This window comes from Lithobates pipiens, unplaced genomic scaffold, assembly GCF_037356315.1.
Source record: "Lithobates pipiens isolate NorthernLeopardFrog02 unplaced genomic scaffold, aLitPip1_a1.2 Scaffold_22, whole genome shotgun sequence".
In the NCBI taxonomy this organism is placed as follows: Eukaryota; Metazoa; Chordata; class Amphibia; order Anura; family Ranidae; genus Lithobates; species Lithobates pipiens.
The window spans coordinates 110,031,255-110,045,426 of NW_027507784.1; the positions used below are offsets into that span (position 1 = coordinate 110,031,255).

Consider the following 14,172-nt stretch of genomic DNA (forward strand, 5'->3'; position numbering starts at 1 on the left):
GACACTTGCTTTTTAAAATCAATATTTTTTGCTAGAAAATTACTTGGAACCCCCAAACATTATATATATTTTAGCAGAGACCCTAGGGAATAAAATGTCAATTGCTGCCTTATTTTATGTCACACTGTATTTGCCCAGCGGTCTTTCAAAGGCAATTTTTTGGGAAAAAATACACTTCAATGAATAAGAAAAAAGTAAAAAAACAGTAAAGTTAGCCCAATTTTTTTTTGTTTTAATGTGAAAGATGATGTTACGGCACGAGAAACGTGATCTATCTTCTAAGTAAATGATTCCCATTTTAGCCAGAATCGTGCAGCTCCAATGTATAGCTGCTGGCTTTTCATTTTTTTTTGGGGGCAGAACACCGCTTTAAGTTCAATAAAGACATGGATGAGCGAGTTTGGAGTGGAGGAACTTGACTGCCCTGCACAGAGTCCCGACCTCAACCCAATAGAACACCTTTGGGATGAATTAGAGCGGAGACTGCGAGCCAGGCATTCTCATCCAACATCAGAGCCTGACCTCACAAATGTGCTTCTGGAAGAATGGTCAAACATTCCCATAGACACACTCCTAAACCTGGACAGCCTTCCCAGAAGAGTTGAAACTGCTCCAGCTGCAAAGGGTGGGCCAAATGAATAATGAACCCTACAGGCCAATGCTCTGTACACAGGGTCGGATTTTCCGACAGAAAAATGTGCGATCGGATCATGTTGTCGGAAAATCTAATCATGTGTGGGCTCCATCTGACTTTTTCCGTCGGATTTTAGGGCAGGATCTAAAATTTTCCTACAACAAAATCCGATCGCATAAATTTCCGATCGTGTGTAGACAATTCCGACGGACAAAATGCCACGCATGCTCAGAATAAACTAAGAGACTAAAGCTATTGGCTACTGACTAGTTTATAGTCCCGACGTACATGTTTGACGTCACCTCGTTCAGAACGATCAAATTTTCCGACAACTTTGTGCGACCGTGTGTATGCAACACAAGTTTCGGCCAAAATCTGTCAGAAAAATTCAGACTGATTTTGTGGTCCGAATGTCGATCGTGTGTACAGGGCATAAGACTGGGATGCTCCTAAAGTTCATGTGTGTGTGTAAAGGCAGGTGTCCCAATACTTTTGCTAATATAGTGTATATAAGGTTAGGGTATTTACACTGTTCATTTTTCATTTTTTTTATTTTGACTATCCTTTAGGATATTTGTACAATGGCTACAAGGGTGACAGCACAGAAATTGTACTGTACACATAAAAACTGAAGTTTGATATATACTATATACTATATATATATATATATATATATATATATATGTGTGTGTATGTATATATATATATATATATATATATATATATATATATATATATATATATATATATATATATATATGTGTGTGTGTGTGTGTGTGTGTGTGTGTGTGTGTGTGTGTGTGTGTGTGTGTGTGTGTGTGTGTGTGTATATATATATATATATATATATATATATATATATATATATATATATATATATATATATATATATATATATATATACACACATAAATATATATATAATGAGTTTAAACAAAGCAGATCTTCTGGAAGTAAATCCGTCAAAGCCTAGACAATGCAATCTCAGGATATGATAAAATGCATATGAAGAAGTGTCCTTTGGTAAACCAGTCAAAACCTGGCCCTAAATCCATCTCCTTTATTGTATTTCATTGATCAATAGAGTCTGGTCTAGAAGGCTGGGGGCTTGACCAAGTGTAAGATTTAGATGTAACTTCAGCTGCCTACATTCTGATGATTGGTTTGACATTTTTAGTAAAGACAACTTTATATTCTTTTATATGCTCAGTTTGGTTTTACCAGATTTCAGATTTTTTTTTTTTTTTTAAATATATGTCCTTTAGCATATCATCCAATATAAATTCAATACATTAGTGTTATTATTTTGTACATTATATGGCAAAACATGGCAAACACAACATCAATTCTTGTATCTTCGTTTTACCTAAATATATCTCTGTGATTTTTAACATTCCAGTTGTAGTCTCCTTTACTGACCAGTCCGAAAAACTCATTTCGCCTCCTGCAAAACACAGAGCATAGGCAGGTTAATGGGATCAGAGATGTAAAAATAGAGATTTTTATAGGATGTGATGCTATGAGATTTGTTTGCCACTTGTAGCTGACAATGTTATCATGACAATTTATCAAGATGGATCAGAGTCTGGGTTCAGTGTAACATACCGCCCTCCCTATGGAGGTATCCTACAAAAAAAACGAAAATTGCCATTCTACAGTATAAGATGTACCAGCAAAGACCTTTTAACACATTCGCTAGCTACTTGATATCATCCATTAGACACGTCTGCCAGTAATACATAGACGAGACAGTTCTGGCCACTGGAGTAAAAATGGTTCTTGCTCATACAAAGTGATACATAGAGGCCTTTAATATTTTATAAAACGGTCTTCAAAAAGGAAGACGTAATTTTTTGTTCACTTTTGTTTTAAATAGTTGCTTAGTTGTTAAATATACATTAATCTTCACCCCAGACTCAATAATAGAAGCAAATAGACAATCACGTAACCTCTTACACTACATCAAAAATGTTTCTTTTTTTTTTGGTGAACATATTATTTGTACAGAACCATGTCATGGGAAAAAATATATAATCTACCATTACTGTACTGACACCTACTTGGAAAACGCTAGTTACCTGGCTTAATTGCTATAAGTCACTGATGAGGAACATGTAAGATATAAGGATTCCTGACAATTCTAAAAAAACTCATTAGCTCTTTTTGTGTATTCTAGGTGTATGGCTCAAAAGTATTACACAGCCAGGTAACTAACATTCAGCTAATGGTATCCCCCATAATTCTCTTTGGTTATAAAGGTCCACGAGGTGATGTAACATAAAATACGTTTTGTATGTTATCTTTCATTTACTAAGAGCCAACATACTACACATGTAAACAAGAAAAAAAGGGGGTAAAGTTGGGACTTTAATTGAGGCATGTGGGTGTATAAAGAAGTTGTATGGAATGTAAATAAATTGAATGTCACAATCCCCTAGGGGTAGTACATGAGAGAAAAGCATAATCCAATAATAAAATAATATATTAATAAGGCATTTATGATGTAAAAATACAATCATAAAAAATCAACATACTACACAGCACTTTAAAAGTGGAAAAAAGCTTAACAATAACTATTCTTACAATTTTCCCTCCCCCTCCTCCTACCTATCCAGTCTTACCTGTATAAAAAAGATGTATACTATTTTATTGTATCTATTTTTTATCAGCCCCAGTCCAGTCCAATCATGTGATTCCCCTGCGCTGGCTCCCCTGTGTCGGTGAGCAGCTTCTGCAGGGGAGAGGAGAGAGCGCGGACAACGGCTGGGCCATGGGAGCATATGGGTGATATCACAGCTCCTAGAATTTAGAGCTGTTGTCGAGTGCTTCCTAGGGGGCCTTCTATTTCGATCAGCAGGGCATCTGCCCACTGATCCCCTGCTGATTGGAGCAGAGCAGAGCGGATAACATGTCTGTGTCTGCTCAGTTAATGCTGCGTGGACACGGACAGAGCTTGCTCTGCTCTATAGGCGGCCAAGAGACTGCCATGTACACCTGACTGCCTCGGATCCACTCCACCTAATTGGAAGAGAACACAGACAGTCCGTAGAATGCATGGACCTGCCAATCAGGTCCACCTGAATAACTAAGAGGCGAACCTGATCACATCTCCCATGTGAAAGAGCCCTTACAGAGAGCTGTTTGATCACGTGGCCTGGATAGAGTAGATTCAAAAATAAATAAGCACACACATCATTTTTTTTTTTTTTAATACAGGGTAGGCAGGATAGGTAGGGGGGAGGGGGACAGTTTAAGAATAGTTATAGTTAGGGTTTCCTTCCACCTTAAGAGAATGTTGCTCCATTTACTTTAGTCCATATGACAGAGGTCACCACAATTTAAATAGACAATTACAGACAGATCGCATATAGCATAAAAACAATTGGCCTGCCCAACCAGACTGTCCCATTTCATAGTCATGGGTAAAATATTTGTGTTTAGGCAAATTTAGAGGCGTTTAACCATGTACAGAGTATGGACATGTACGATTTGCTTATACAAGTTTACACGCATGCACAGAAAATCTAAGCCCCCAGACACAGATGACTCCTACTAATTTTGCATACCTCTAAATGTGAGGGGCTAAGTGGTTAGCACTCCTGCATAACAGCATTAGGTTTGTTGGTTCAAATCCCAACCACGACACTACCTGCCTGGAGTTTTCATGTTCTCCCTGTGCCTAGATGGGTTTCCTCTGGGTATTCTGTTTTCCTCTTATACTCCAAAGGCATGCTGGTAGGTTAATTGGCTCCTGCCCAAATTGGCCCTAGCATGTGTGTGGCACCCTCCTAGGTAGGTGCTAGAAGAGAGTATAGTTTTTGGTCTGCTTACCAGGAAGATGGTTAGGTAAAACTTAGTGTGCTCTCTGCCTACCAGGGAGCAGGATCTATTGGTTAGGTCTGCTCATTTGTACTCAGGTGCAGCTCAGCTTGTCCTGACTGTCCCGTACTGGTTCAATAGGGAGGCATATTGGACAGTGGGAGTGGACCTGGCAAGTGAGTGTACAGGCTTTGTTACATCCCTGGCAATTGGCAGAAGCAAAGTGCTGCATTGTGGGATACTGTATATAAGGTCAGAGTACATGTGCTCAGAGTTAGTTAAGCTGGGGAACAGTGCCTAGGAGGGAGAGGGGCGGCTGCACTCTCCTCTGTGGAGGTCATGCAGCCCTGTGTGGTTGACCCAGGGGCCTAGAGTGCCAGAGAGAAGCTGAACCCAGAGGTCCTGCAAAGCTGACTGGAAGGCAGACACCAGGAAGGATCTGATTCTGCCTACTGTGAGTACAGATCTGTGTCTTTGGGGCCTGTCGAGTGAGGGTAGCCTTCTTCAGCTAGAAGACTCGGTGGACGGGTGTCAGTAAAGGGGATTCTAGATAGTATCCTGAAGATAATTTAGTGCATTAACTCTGCTGCTAGTGAGAGCAAGAAGATTTAACCCTTCCATACATGTGCCTGCATGGTCAAAGCAGTGTGACTGCTTCTACTACCAATCTGGTGAGGCCAAGTCCTCATTTCTTGTGAATAGTCCTTGTTGGAGAATCCCACTCATCTCTTCTCCCATCTAAGTTCCAAATAAATATAAAAACCCAAATACCTTGGACTGGTCTTTGAGTAATGAGCAAACGTGAGTAAGGTGTGGAACAACAAGGAGCCAACAGCAACATAGTGGGAAAATCCTTAGCAACCAAATAGGAATCCCCCTAGCAACAGTGGAAGCCCTCAGCAACAAAGCAAGAAATCCTCTGCACCTAAGTGGGAACCATTGGCAACCAGCTGCAGGTAACCAAGGAGAGACCTATGAAGCCAACACTCAGCAAGCCCTATGTGGACAGTGCTACATGTATAAATGAGTTAGGGACCTTACACAGTAAGCTCCTAAGAGCAGGGACTGGTGTGAATGTAAAATATATATGTAAAGCACTGTATAAATTGACATTGCTATATAAATACCTGTAATAATACATAAATGTGGAGCATATTTTCATTTGTAGATGCAGAAGTGAATATGGCCCCATTCGTTTCTATAATTGCTGCATTTAGATGCGTACAAAACTATACATTGTATGCATTTAAACTCAAGATTTTAGACACGTATGAATGAGCCCTTATGACACAAGTATAATTTTAAATGAAATATAAATAAATCAGTGGTACAGCTTAAAGTATAATTAAAGCCAAAACTTTTTTTGGGATCAAGTAAGGAACAGTTTAAACTCCTGTCAGGCAACCAGGATGAACTAAGAAGGAGAATGTCCCCATCAGGGACATAGCCAGTATTAAATAGGTTTCTAACTTTTTAACATTATACCAAAAACTTAAAGGAAAGTTTTGGCTTTAGCTACACTAAAATGACCATGAACCAATATTTTAAAACATTTTTAGGAAAAAAACAACAAGACTGGTATATTTTCCAGGTATCCTGTTCCCACTTCCGGGAGAACGGGCCATGGCCAATTACCTCAGTAGCTCGGTCCCCGTCCTCCTCCCTCCTCTTCTGCTGGGCCATTGAGAGAGCGCAGCCCTCAGTAAGGACTCAGTCGTGAAGCCGAAAGGCTACACTACTGGATTCCCATACCCGCAATGGCAGTGGAAGCACCCGACAAGCCGATAGAAACATCAGCTGCAGTGCCAACATCGCTGGACTACAGGACAGGTAAGTGTCCTAATGTTTAAAGTCAGCAGCTACAGTATGTGTAGCTGCAGACTTTTAATTTTTAAAGGGGCAGACAGAACTTCACTTTAACAACATGGGGGAAAGCCTTTTTGCTGTGTGATGCAGCAAACTGCGATTCAATATTTCAGATTATGACTTAGTTAAAGCGGAGTTCCACCCAAAAATGGAACATCCGCATATTTGTCTCCTCCCTCCTCAGGTGCCACATTTGGCACCTTTCGGAGGGGAATGGATCCCTGTGTTTGAAAGGTATCCTGTTCCCACTTATGGGAGTCTGGGCCGCGGCCCAGTTAGAGAGAGGAGCGGAGCCTCGCAAATCCACAGTAGGATTCCCATTGTAAAGCCGTAAGGCCTGGTTCCCTTCCTGCAATGGCAGCGGCATGCACCTGATAGCTGCTGGAAACATCAGATCGCTGGACTCCAGGACAGGTAAGTGTCCTATTATTAAAAGCCAGCAGCTGCAGTATGTGTAGCTGCTGGCTTTTAATTTTTGCAGCGGTGGGCAGAACACCGCTTTAACCATTTGCCTACCAGGCGAATTCTGACATTTATCTCCTACATGTAAAAATTATAATTATTTTTGCTATAAAATTACATAGAACCCACAAACAGGGACCCTCGAGAACAAAATGGCAGTCATTGAAATGTTCTATCTCGCACAGTATTTGTGCAGCAATTTTTCAAACGCATTTGTTTTTGAAAAAAAACAAAAAACTGTTTTATGCATTAAAAAAACCCAAAACAGTAAAGTTAGCTACATGTAAAAGATAATATTACGCCGAGTAAATAGATACCTAACATCTCACGCTTCAAAATTGCAAACCCTCATGAAATGGCGCCGAACTTTGGTACTTAAAAATCCCGCGACTATTGAATTTTTTTTACTGGTTACAGGTTTTAAGTTACAGAGGAGATTCAGGGCTAGAATTATTGCTTTCACTCTAAAGTTCGGGGTAATACCTCACATGTCTGATTTGAACACCGTTTACATAAGTGGGAGCAACTTATGTATGAGTTTGCTTATGTGTGCGAGCACACGGGGACAGGAGTGCTTTCAATTTTTTTTTTTTTAATTGTTAATTTTATTTTTATTTTTATAGTTTAACACTTTTTATTTTATTTTATTTTATTTATTTATTTTTTATGTAAACATACCTTGTAATAGGAATAAGCATGACCGGTCCTCTTTACAGTGAAATATGGGGTCAATAAGTCACCACATCTCACCCAGCTGAGGCGGCACCATTTTATCGAATGGAGAGGCCGGGCGTGACATTATAACATCACACCCAGCCTCCGGAAATCTCTATAGTCAGAACCGCCAGCGGTTCCCTTCTCTGACTCACAGATGGCAGGGGTGAGTCAGTAGAAGCACCAGAGGGTGGCAGAAGGGGGAAGAATTACCCTCTTGCCACCTGTAAGAATGATCATGCAGCTAAACAGCCGCTATGATCATTCTTATGGTGTAGGAGATCGCTGGCTGAAAAAGAAGATATCTGAATGATGTCTGTAGCTGCAGGCATCATTTAGATATCACTGCTTAAACCCGATGACACCATATGACATGCGGCGGGTGGGAAGCCGTTAAAGTACAGGTTGTTGCAAACATTTTTTTTTTTTTAATGCAAAACAACGAAACCAGTCCCCCCCCACCCCAAAAAAAAAAAAAAAGAAAGTGCCAAAGCTATTTGTACACAGAGTAGAAACATTCACAACGTATTAAATCTACACCATTATATTTTATATTCCATTAATCACAAGACTCGGAGCTTCAATGGACTCATTTGAAGTTTTGTGGTGCCTCTTTCACAAAATCAATTATCTGAACTTTTACAAAGCAAAGGCAATTTGTCATTTGCACTTTCATATCACCTGGCCCCTAGTATTCCACTGGTGATAATTTGCAAGTCTAATATTAGAATGGAAAGGGCACAGACTAACGCATGGGGAAGTTAATTGCAAGTGGTGTTTAAAACCAATGATTTACAATCACTAGTGGTGTAATTAAAAAAGGACCATTTTAGTCAAGTCTAGTTTGACAAGACTGGTGAGTTTTCTTGAGTCACTATACTGCAATAGTTAAAGTTACAGTTTAGTCCTGCATTAAGTGTATGCACACCCTAACAATGAACTTCTCTTATGTCCTTCCTTTTGGTCTATTTAATATACCATTAGAAGCATTCTGTGGTATCTGTTTGATAAGTGCAAACAAAAAACAACTTGATGTCAGAAATTCAGAGTTGTACAATGTCCTCTCCGCACCTCTCATGTTATCTAAAAAAGCCCTCCATTTCTTATCTTGGATTACAGAATAATTAGCCTTTATGCTGTAGAAGTAGGAATGATTGAGAAGTTTAGCAAAAGACACTGGGTAGGGCTTACACCACACACTCCACAAAAATGTTTTGTGTTGTCAAACCACAACAGAAAAAACAGAATCATAAAGGCCAAGGAACACACCAAACAGGTCAGGGATAACGTTGCGGGAAAGTTTAAAGCAGGATTAGGTTATAAAAAATATCCCAAGCTTTGAACACTTCACTGCGCACTGTTCAATTCATCATTCAAAAATTGAGAGAGTATGGCACAGCTGCAAACCTTCCAAGACATGGCCGTCCACCTAAACTGACAGGCTGGGCAAGGAGACCATTAATCAGAGAAGCAGCCAAGAGGCCCATGGTAACTCTGGAGGAGCTGCAGAGATCCACAGCTCAGGTGGGGGAATCTGTCCGCAGGACAACTATTAGTCATGCTGTCCACAAATCTGCCCTTTATGGAAGAGTGGCAAGAAGAAAGCCATTGTTGAAAGAAAGCCATAAGAAGTCCTGTTTGCAGCTTGTGAGAAGCCATGTGGGGGACACAGCAAATGTGGAAAAATGTGCTCTGGCTAGATGAGACCAAAATTGAACTTTTTAGCCTAAAAGCAAAGCGCTATGTGTGGCGAAAAACGAACACTGCACATCACCCTGAATACACCATTCCCATAGTGAAACATGGTGGTGGCAGCATCATGTTGTGGGGATGCTTTTCTGCAGTGGCGATAGGGAAGCTGGTTAGAGTTGATGGGAAGATGGATGGAGCCAAATACAGGGCAATCTTAGAAGAAAGCCTGTAGTAGTCTGCAAAAGACTTGAGACTGGGGCAGAGGTTCACCTTCCAGCAGGACAACGACCCTAAACATACAGTCAGAGCTACATTAGAATGGTTTAGATCAAAGCATATTCATGTATTAGAATGGCCCAGTCAAGGTCCAGACCTAAATCCAAATGAGAATATGTGGCAAGACTTGAAAATTGACGTTCACAGATGCTTTCCATCCAATGTAACTATGCTTGAGCTATTTTGAAAGAGGAATGGGCAAAATAGACATACAAGAGACATATCGAAAAAGACTTTAATTGCAGCTGTAATTGCAGTGAAAGGTGATTCTACAAAGTATTGACTCAGGGGGGCTGAATACAAATGGACGCCACACTTTTCAGATATTTATTTGTAAAAAAAATTGACAACCATTTATCATTTTCCTTCCACTTCACAATTATGTGCCACTTTGTGTTGGTCTATTATATAAAATCCTAATAAAATACATTTACATTTTTGGTTGTAACATGGAAAATGTGGAAAACTTCAACGGATATGAATTACTTTTCAAGGCACTGTATGTATTGGTGACATTTGCCAAGTTAACAATATAAAGAAATAAAATATTTGGCTATTTATAAAATTTAAATAAAATAGAGCAAATTTGGTGCTTTCTATATGTTCTAGTAAAAGTGTAAAGAATAGCTGTTGGAAAGGTAGTCTACAAACAGTCCTGGTCTAGTGATGTTGGTTAAAAGCCTAAAGAGAAATGTCCTTAATAACTATGCTATATGTTGAAGAGCACTTTTCACATGACAAGGATCAGTGCATACAGGAAGGCAGAGAATCAGAAAATGTTGGACAGGCCAGAGGTGCTAACTTTCAACTTAGTGGGCCAAAGGCTGCTTACAGCAAGTAGACCCACTAGATGGCCTCAAACTGGTATCAAGAAGATACATGTAAGAAATTGCACAAATAACTAAAGTTACTGGCAAACCTCAATAAAACATTGCTGATATTTCAAAATCATTTTTAAATTCTTTAAACTTACTTATAAATCAAGAAACAGGAGGTTACTTATTTTTTTATATGTATCAACAATTTTTCAAACATAATGGATGTAGAAATTTGTTATGAAATAGCAAATCCATTCAATAAAAAAGAACAGTCCAGCGCTACTCGGTTAATATAGTAAAGTAGGAAGAGAGCAGCTCAGGTAATAAATATGCACATATAAAACAGAGTAAATCCACTTTTGTTGAGAAAAAACATTCCCCTCTGGGTGATCTTGGTACATTGCAAGGATTTTAACAAACTTTGTTGCAGATTCCTACTTTTTGTTATTCTGAAGAAATCCCTGTGTGTTTGTCTGTGTCCATGTGGTAAAGTGAGTCTAATGGGAGTGGTTTCATAATTATCAACCAGCTTCAGCACCTGCAGGGCACTAATGAGGAAAGCTGCTGGGCCTGCATGCCTTTAGATGTGATTTCCTATTAGGAGTATCTCACCGAAAATGAAATTTTTGTTGCAGGGGATGCCTGAAATCTGACTTATATCTTAGTGCAGACTTCTGGGAAAATTGGTGAGCCAATCACACAAGCAGGAAATTCTGTTTCTGGGGTGCATTCTGCACATATTATGTGTACAGAACACCCCCAGGTAGCCATATTGCATTGCATTTTACAGAAAATTACAGAGCTGTAGATTGAAAAGGAAAGGTAATTTTAAGAACATTCAATTACAATATCAATTGTGTTGTATACGCTATATTATTTTTTGTTTATTTACCATTTTTTTCCCCCACTAAAGTGGAATTACCATTTAATGCAATATAAGTTAAAATGATTCAGCTCTCCCAAAAAAAAGAAAAGTATATTTAAACTTGCTCTAAACCCAATTACTAAAATCTCATAGACACTTTAATATATTTATGTTATTAACATGTTAATTGTGCTCCTGTGGTGTCACCCTGTCACACATGCCCCCGGCGAAAAGAACAAGTGGCTATGCCACTGAACAATAATGAAAAAAGGAGAAACATAATAAATAAAACCATGGCTATTTTTATTATACACACTGTTTTAGCAAAATAAATGTTATCTAATTTAACTATTCTACTATTCTCAGAATTGTACTACTCCACTCAGAAAGATCGCCTTTTTGTAGGTACAGTAGGTGCCACTGTGAGAGCAATTCAGATATCTACTGGTGAGAGTAAGGGACCTCCGCCAAGTATTATCATAGCCGCAGTTTTAAAATAGTATCAGTTTAACACCTTTGAAGTTTTTCTATGAGACATCGGGAATTCCTCATGAGATAATGCATCACAGTCTTGGGACTTTGGGGGTTATTTACTAAAGGAAAATCCACTTTGCACTGAAAGTGCACTTGGAAGTAAAGTCGCTGTAGATCCGAGGGGGACATGCAAGGAAAATAAAAAAACAGCATTTTAGCTTGCGCATGATTGGATGATAAAATCAGCAGAGCTTCCACTCATTTCAGATCTACCCCTTAGATTTAGAGCGACTGCACTTCCGAGTACACTTGCAGTGCACAGTGGAGTTTTCTTTCATAAATAACCCCCTTTAGCTCATAGTCTGGGTTCTAGGACACATTCAATACAATAGGTTAGTTCCTTTTTTTATGTATTTGCAGACATTTCTGGTCAGGTGCACTGAACCTAAGTTGAAAATAATTTTCTAATTCATCCAGTGCCATTTATATTTATAAATTACAATTAATACTTGACTTGACTTGAATACCATAAACTAAGTGGCTTATATGTGTGCATATATGGATACATTTGATAGGGGGATATAAACCAAACAATAATGGAAAATGGTTGTCACGGCTGACCAATCTTTGGGAGTCAGCCAGTTCCACCCCTCATGTCAAAGCCACTACCTTCAAAGGGAATTTGCTTGTGTCTGTGTTTCATTGGTTCCAGACACCGAGACGCGAGAGTTATTTTACATGTACATATAGGGGATGGAAGGCAAGGGAGTCTATATGAGATGATAAATCTGTGGCCTCATGATCAAATGGACACATTGTATGTTTTTAAGGAACTGCATCTTTAAGGGATCTTGAAAAGCCTTTCTCATTTGCGAGATGGTTTACACTGTAGCCACTGAACCTGTGCACATATCACATTTGTCAGGCCCATCTGGCAGCCCCTGACATTTAAAATGAGCATGGCTCATTTGTACCAAATTGCAAGCAGCCTCAGAACAGTCTCACTCCATACAAAAATGACTAATCTGGTGGCACAAAGTACGTCTCCTGTGCCTTGTGTCTAGCCATGTAAACAAGCGCACAGAAAGAACGTATTAACCCACAAACAGCTCATTACTTTGTCAATGAAAACCTGAGTTTTGGGGAGATTTTACTTTATATGTTAAAGAGTCCCTATACTCAAAATGAAAACATAACTATAGTAGGTATTTGTAATGGTCCTAATGAATAAAAGCAAATGCAATTTCTCCATTTTACTAAAATGATAAACCTTAACTGGTAATCCACCTTGCAAAATAGTGGCACTTATAAAATGTTTAATTGGCAATATACAGTAAAAAGACCATGGGCATCCCATGGTACTCCTCCTATGCTAGTGTATCCTTGATCCATTAAGCAGGCCTGACTGGTAATCTGGCAAATGACAAAAAGGCTGGAGTTTTGGAGAGTGTCCAAGTGGAGGTATAGACTATTAGAGAATCAGCCTTGTGGGGGGTTGAGCTAATATTGAAAGAATTCATGGTTGATGTACATGTTTTTTGCATGAGATAAGCCATTGAGTAGAGGTTAAGTATAATTAAACCATGCCCAGAAAAACATACATTATTATATTTCAACATACTTTTTGGTCTTCTAAACGCAATGTGCTGTGTACTTGTGCTTTGCTCCCTTCAACTTTTTCTACTTTGTGCACCTGTATCATCAATGTAGATATACGTCTTTCCTCAATGATGTGGCCAGCCAGTGAGCTGTCGATCACCAGGTATGTGGGATGCACTAAAAATGTAACCCCCAATCAAGCTTTGTAAGCCCCAATCATGTGCTGGCTGAGGATCAGCATGTACAGCTTGTAGTGTACAGCATAAAAAAACAATAATTATTATACATATTTCAGACATCTGTAGCTTGATAAGCTGATTACACACCATGCAATCTGATTATAGAATACGGTTCAATTTACCAACTGCTATGCAGTGTATTTTATAGAGATTGCACAATCAGATTTTATTATCCTTGGCCTGCTTTAGAAAATTTTGAATTTTTGTAGAACTATCATAGTTCCAAGGCAGTAAAAAATGTAGGGACTGATTGCATTTTTGTCTTCTCCATTATATAAAATAAATAAGAGAGGGAGAACCCCTCATACTGGCCAGAGGAGAGGAGCAGACCCAGGAATTCAAGCACAGGTATCATAGCTAAAGGGGGATAGGGTCCCTGAGAGTTACAAGAAATCCTCAGGTGGTTAAACTCTTCAGCTTCTACCAAAAACTAAAATATCAGTTTTGGGTGGACTGACTCGTTAGATACAGGATTGGATAGATAAAGGTTAAAGCTGAACTTTGGGTTTCACAAAAGTTTTGCAATAAACTGTCATCAGCATTTCACCTGCATGCCACAAGTCTACAACCTGTCAGGTCTCCTTGAGTTAGAGCGTTAACATTTTTGAACCCCTAAGAGCTTTAGGACTTAGTGTGTGGTAGGAGCAGACTAATTCCAGCCAGGAAAGTGTCTGATTTAACATGCATTCCTTAGACAAATTCCCCTTTTGTCTT

At 39.1% G+C, this 14,172-nt stretch overlaps 1 protein-coding gene across 1 annotated transcript in view; it reads right to left on the bottom strand.

The window, feature by feature from the left end:
• Positions 1–14,172, bottom strand: part of PDE11A (phosphodiesterase 11A) — an 899,055-nt gene that overhangs the window by 85,207 nt on the left and 799,676 nt on the right. Inside the window, exon 16 of the mRNA XM_077448090.1 lies at positions 2,001–2,078. Coding sequence (XP_077304216.1) covers positions 2,001–2,078 — 78 coding nt within the window. The remainder of the gene's footprint in view (positions 1–2,000; positions 2,079–14,172) is intronic.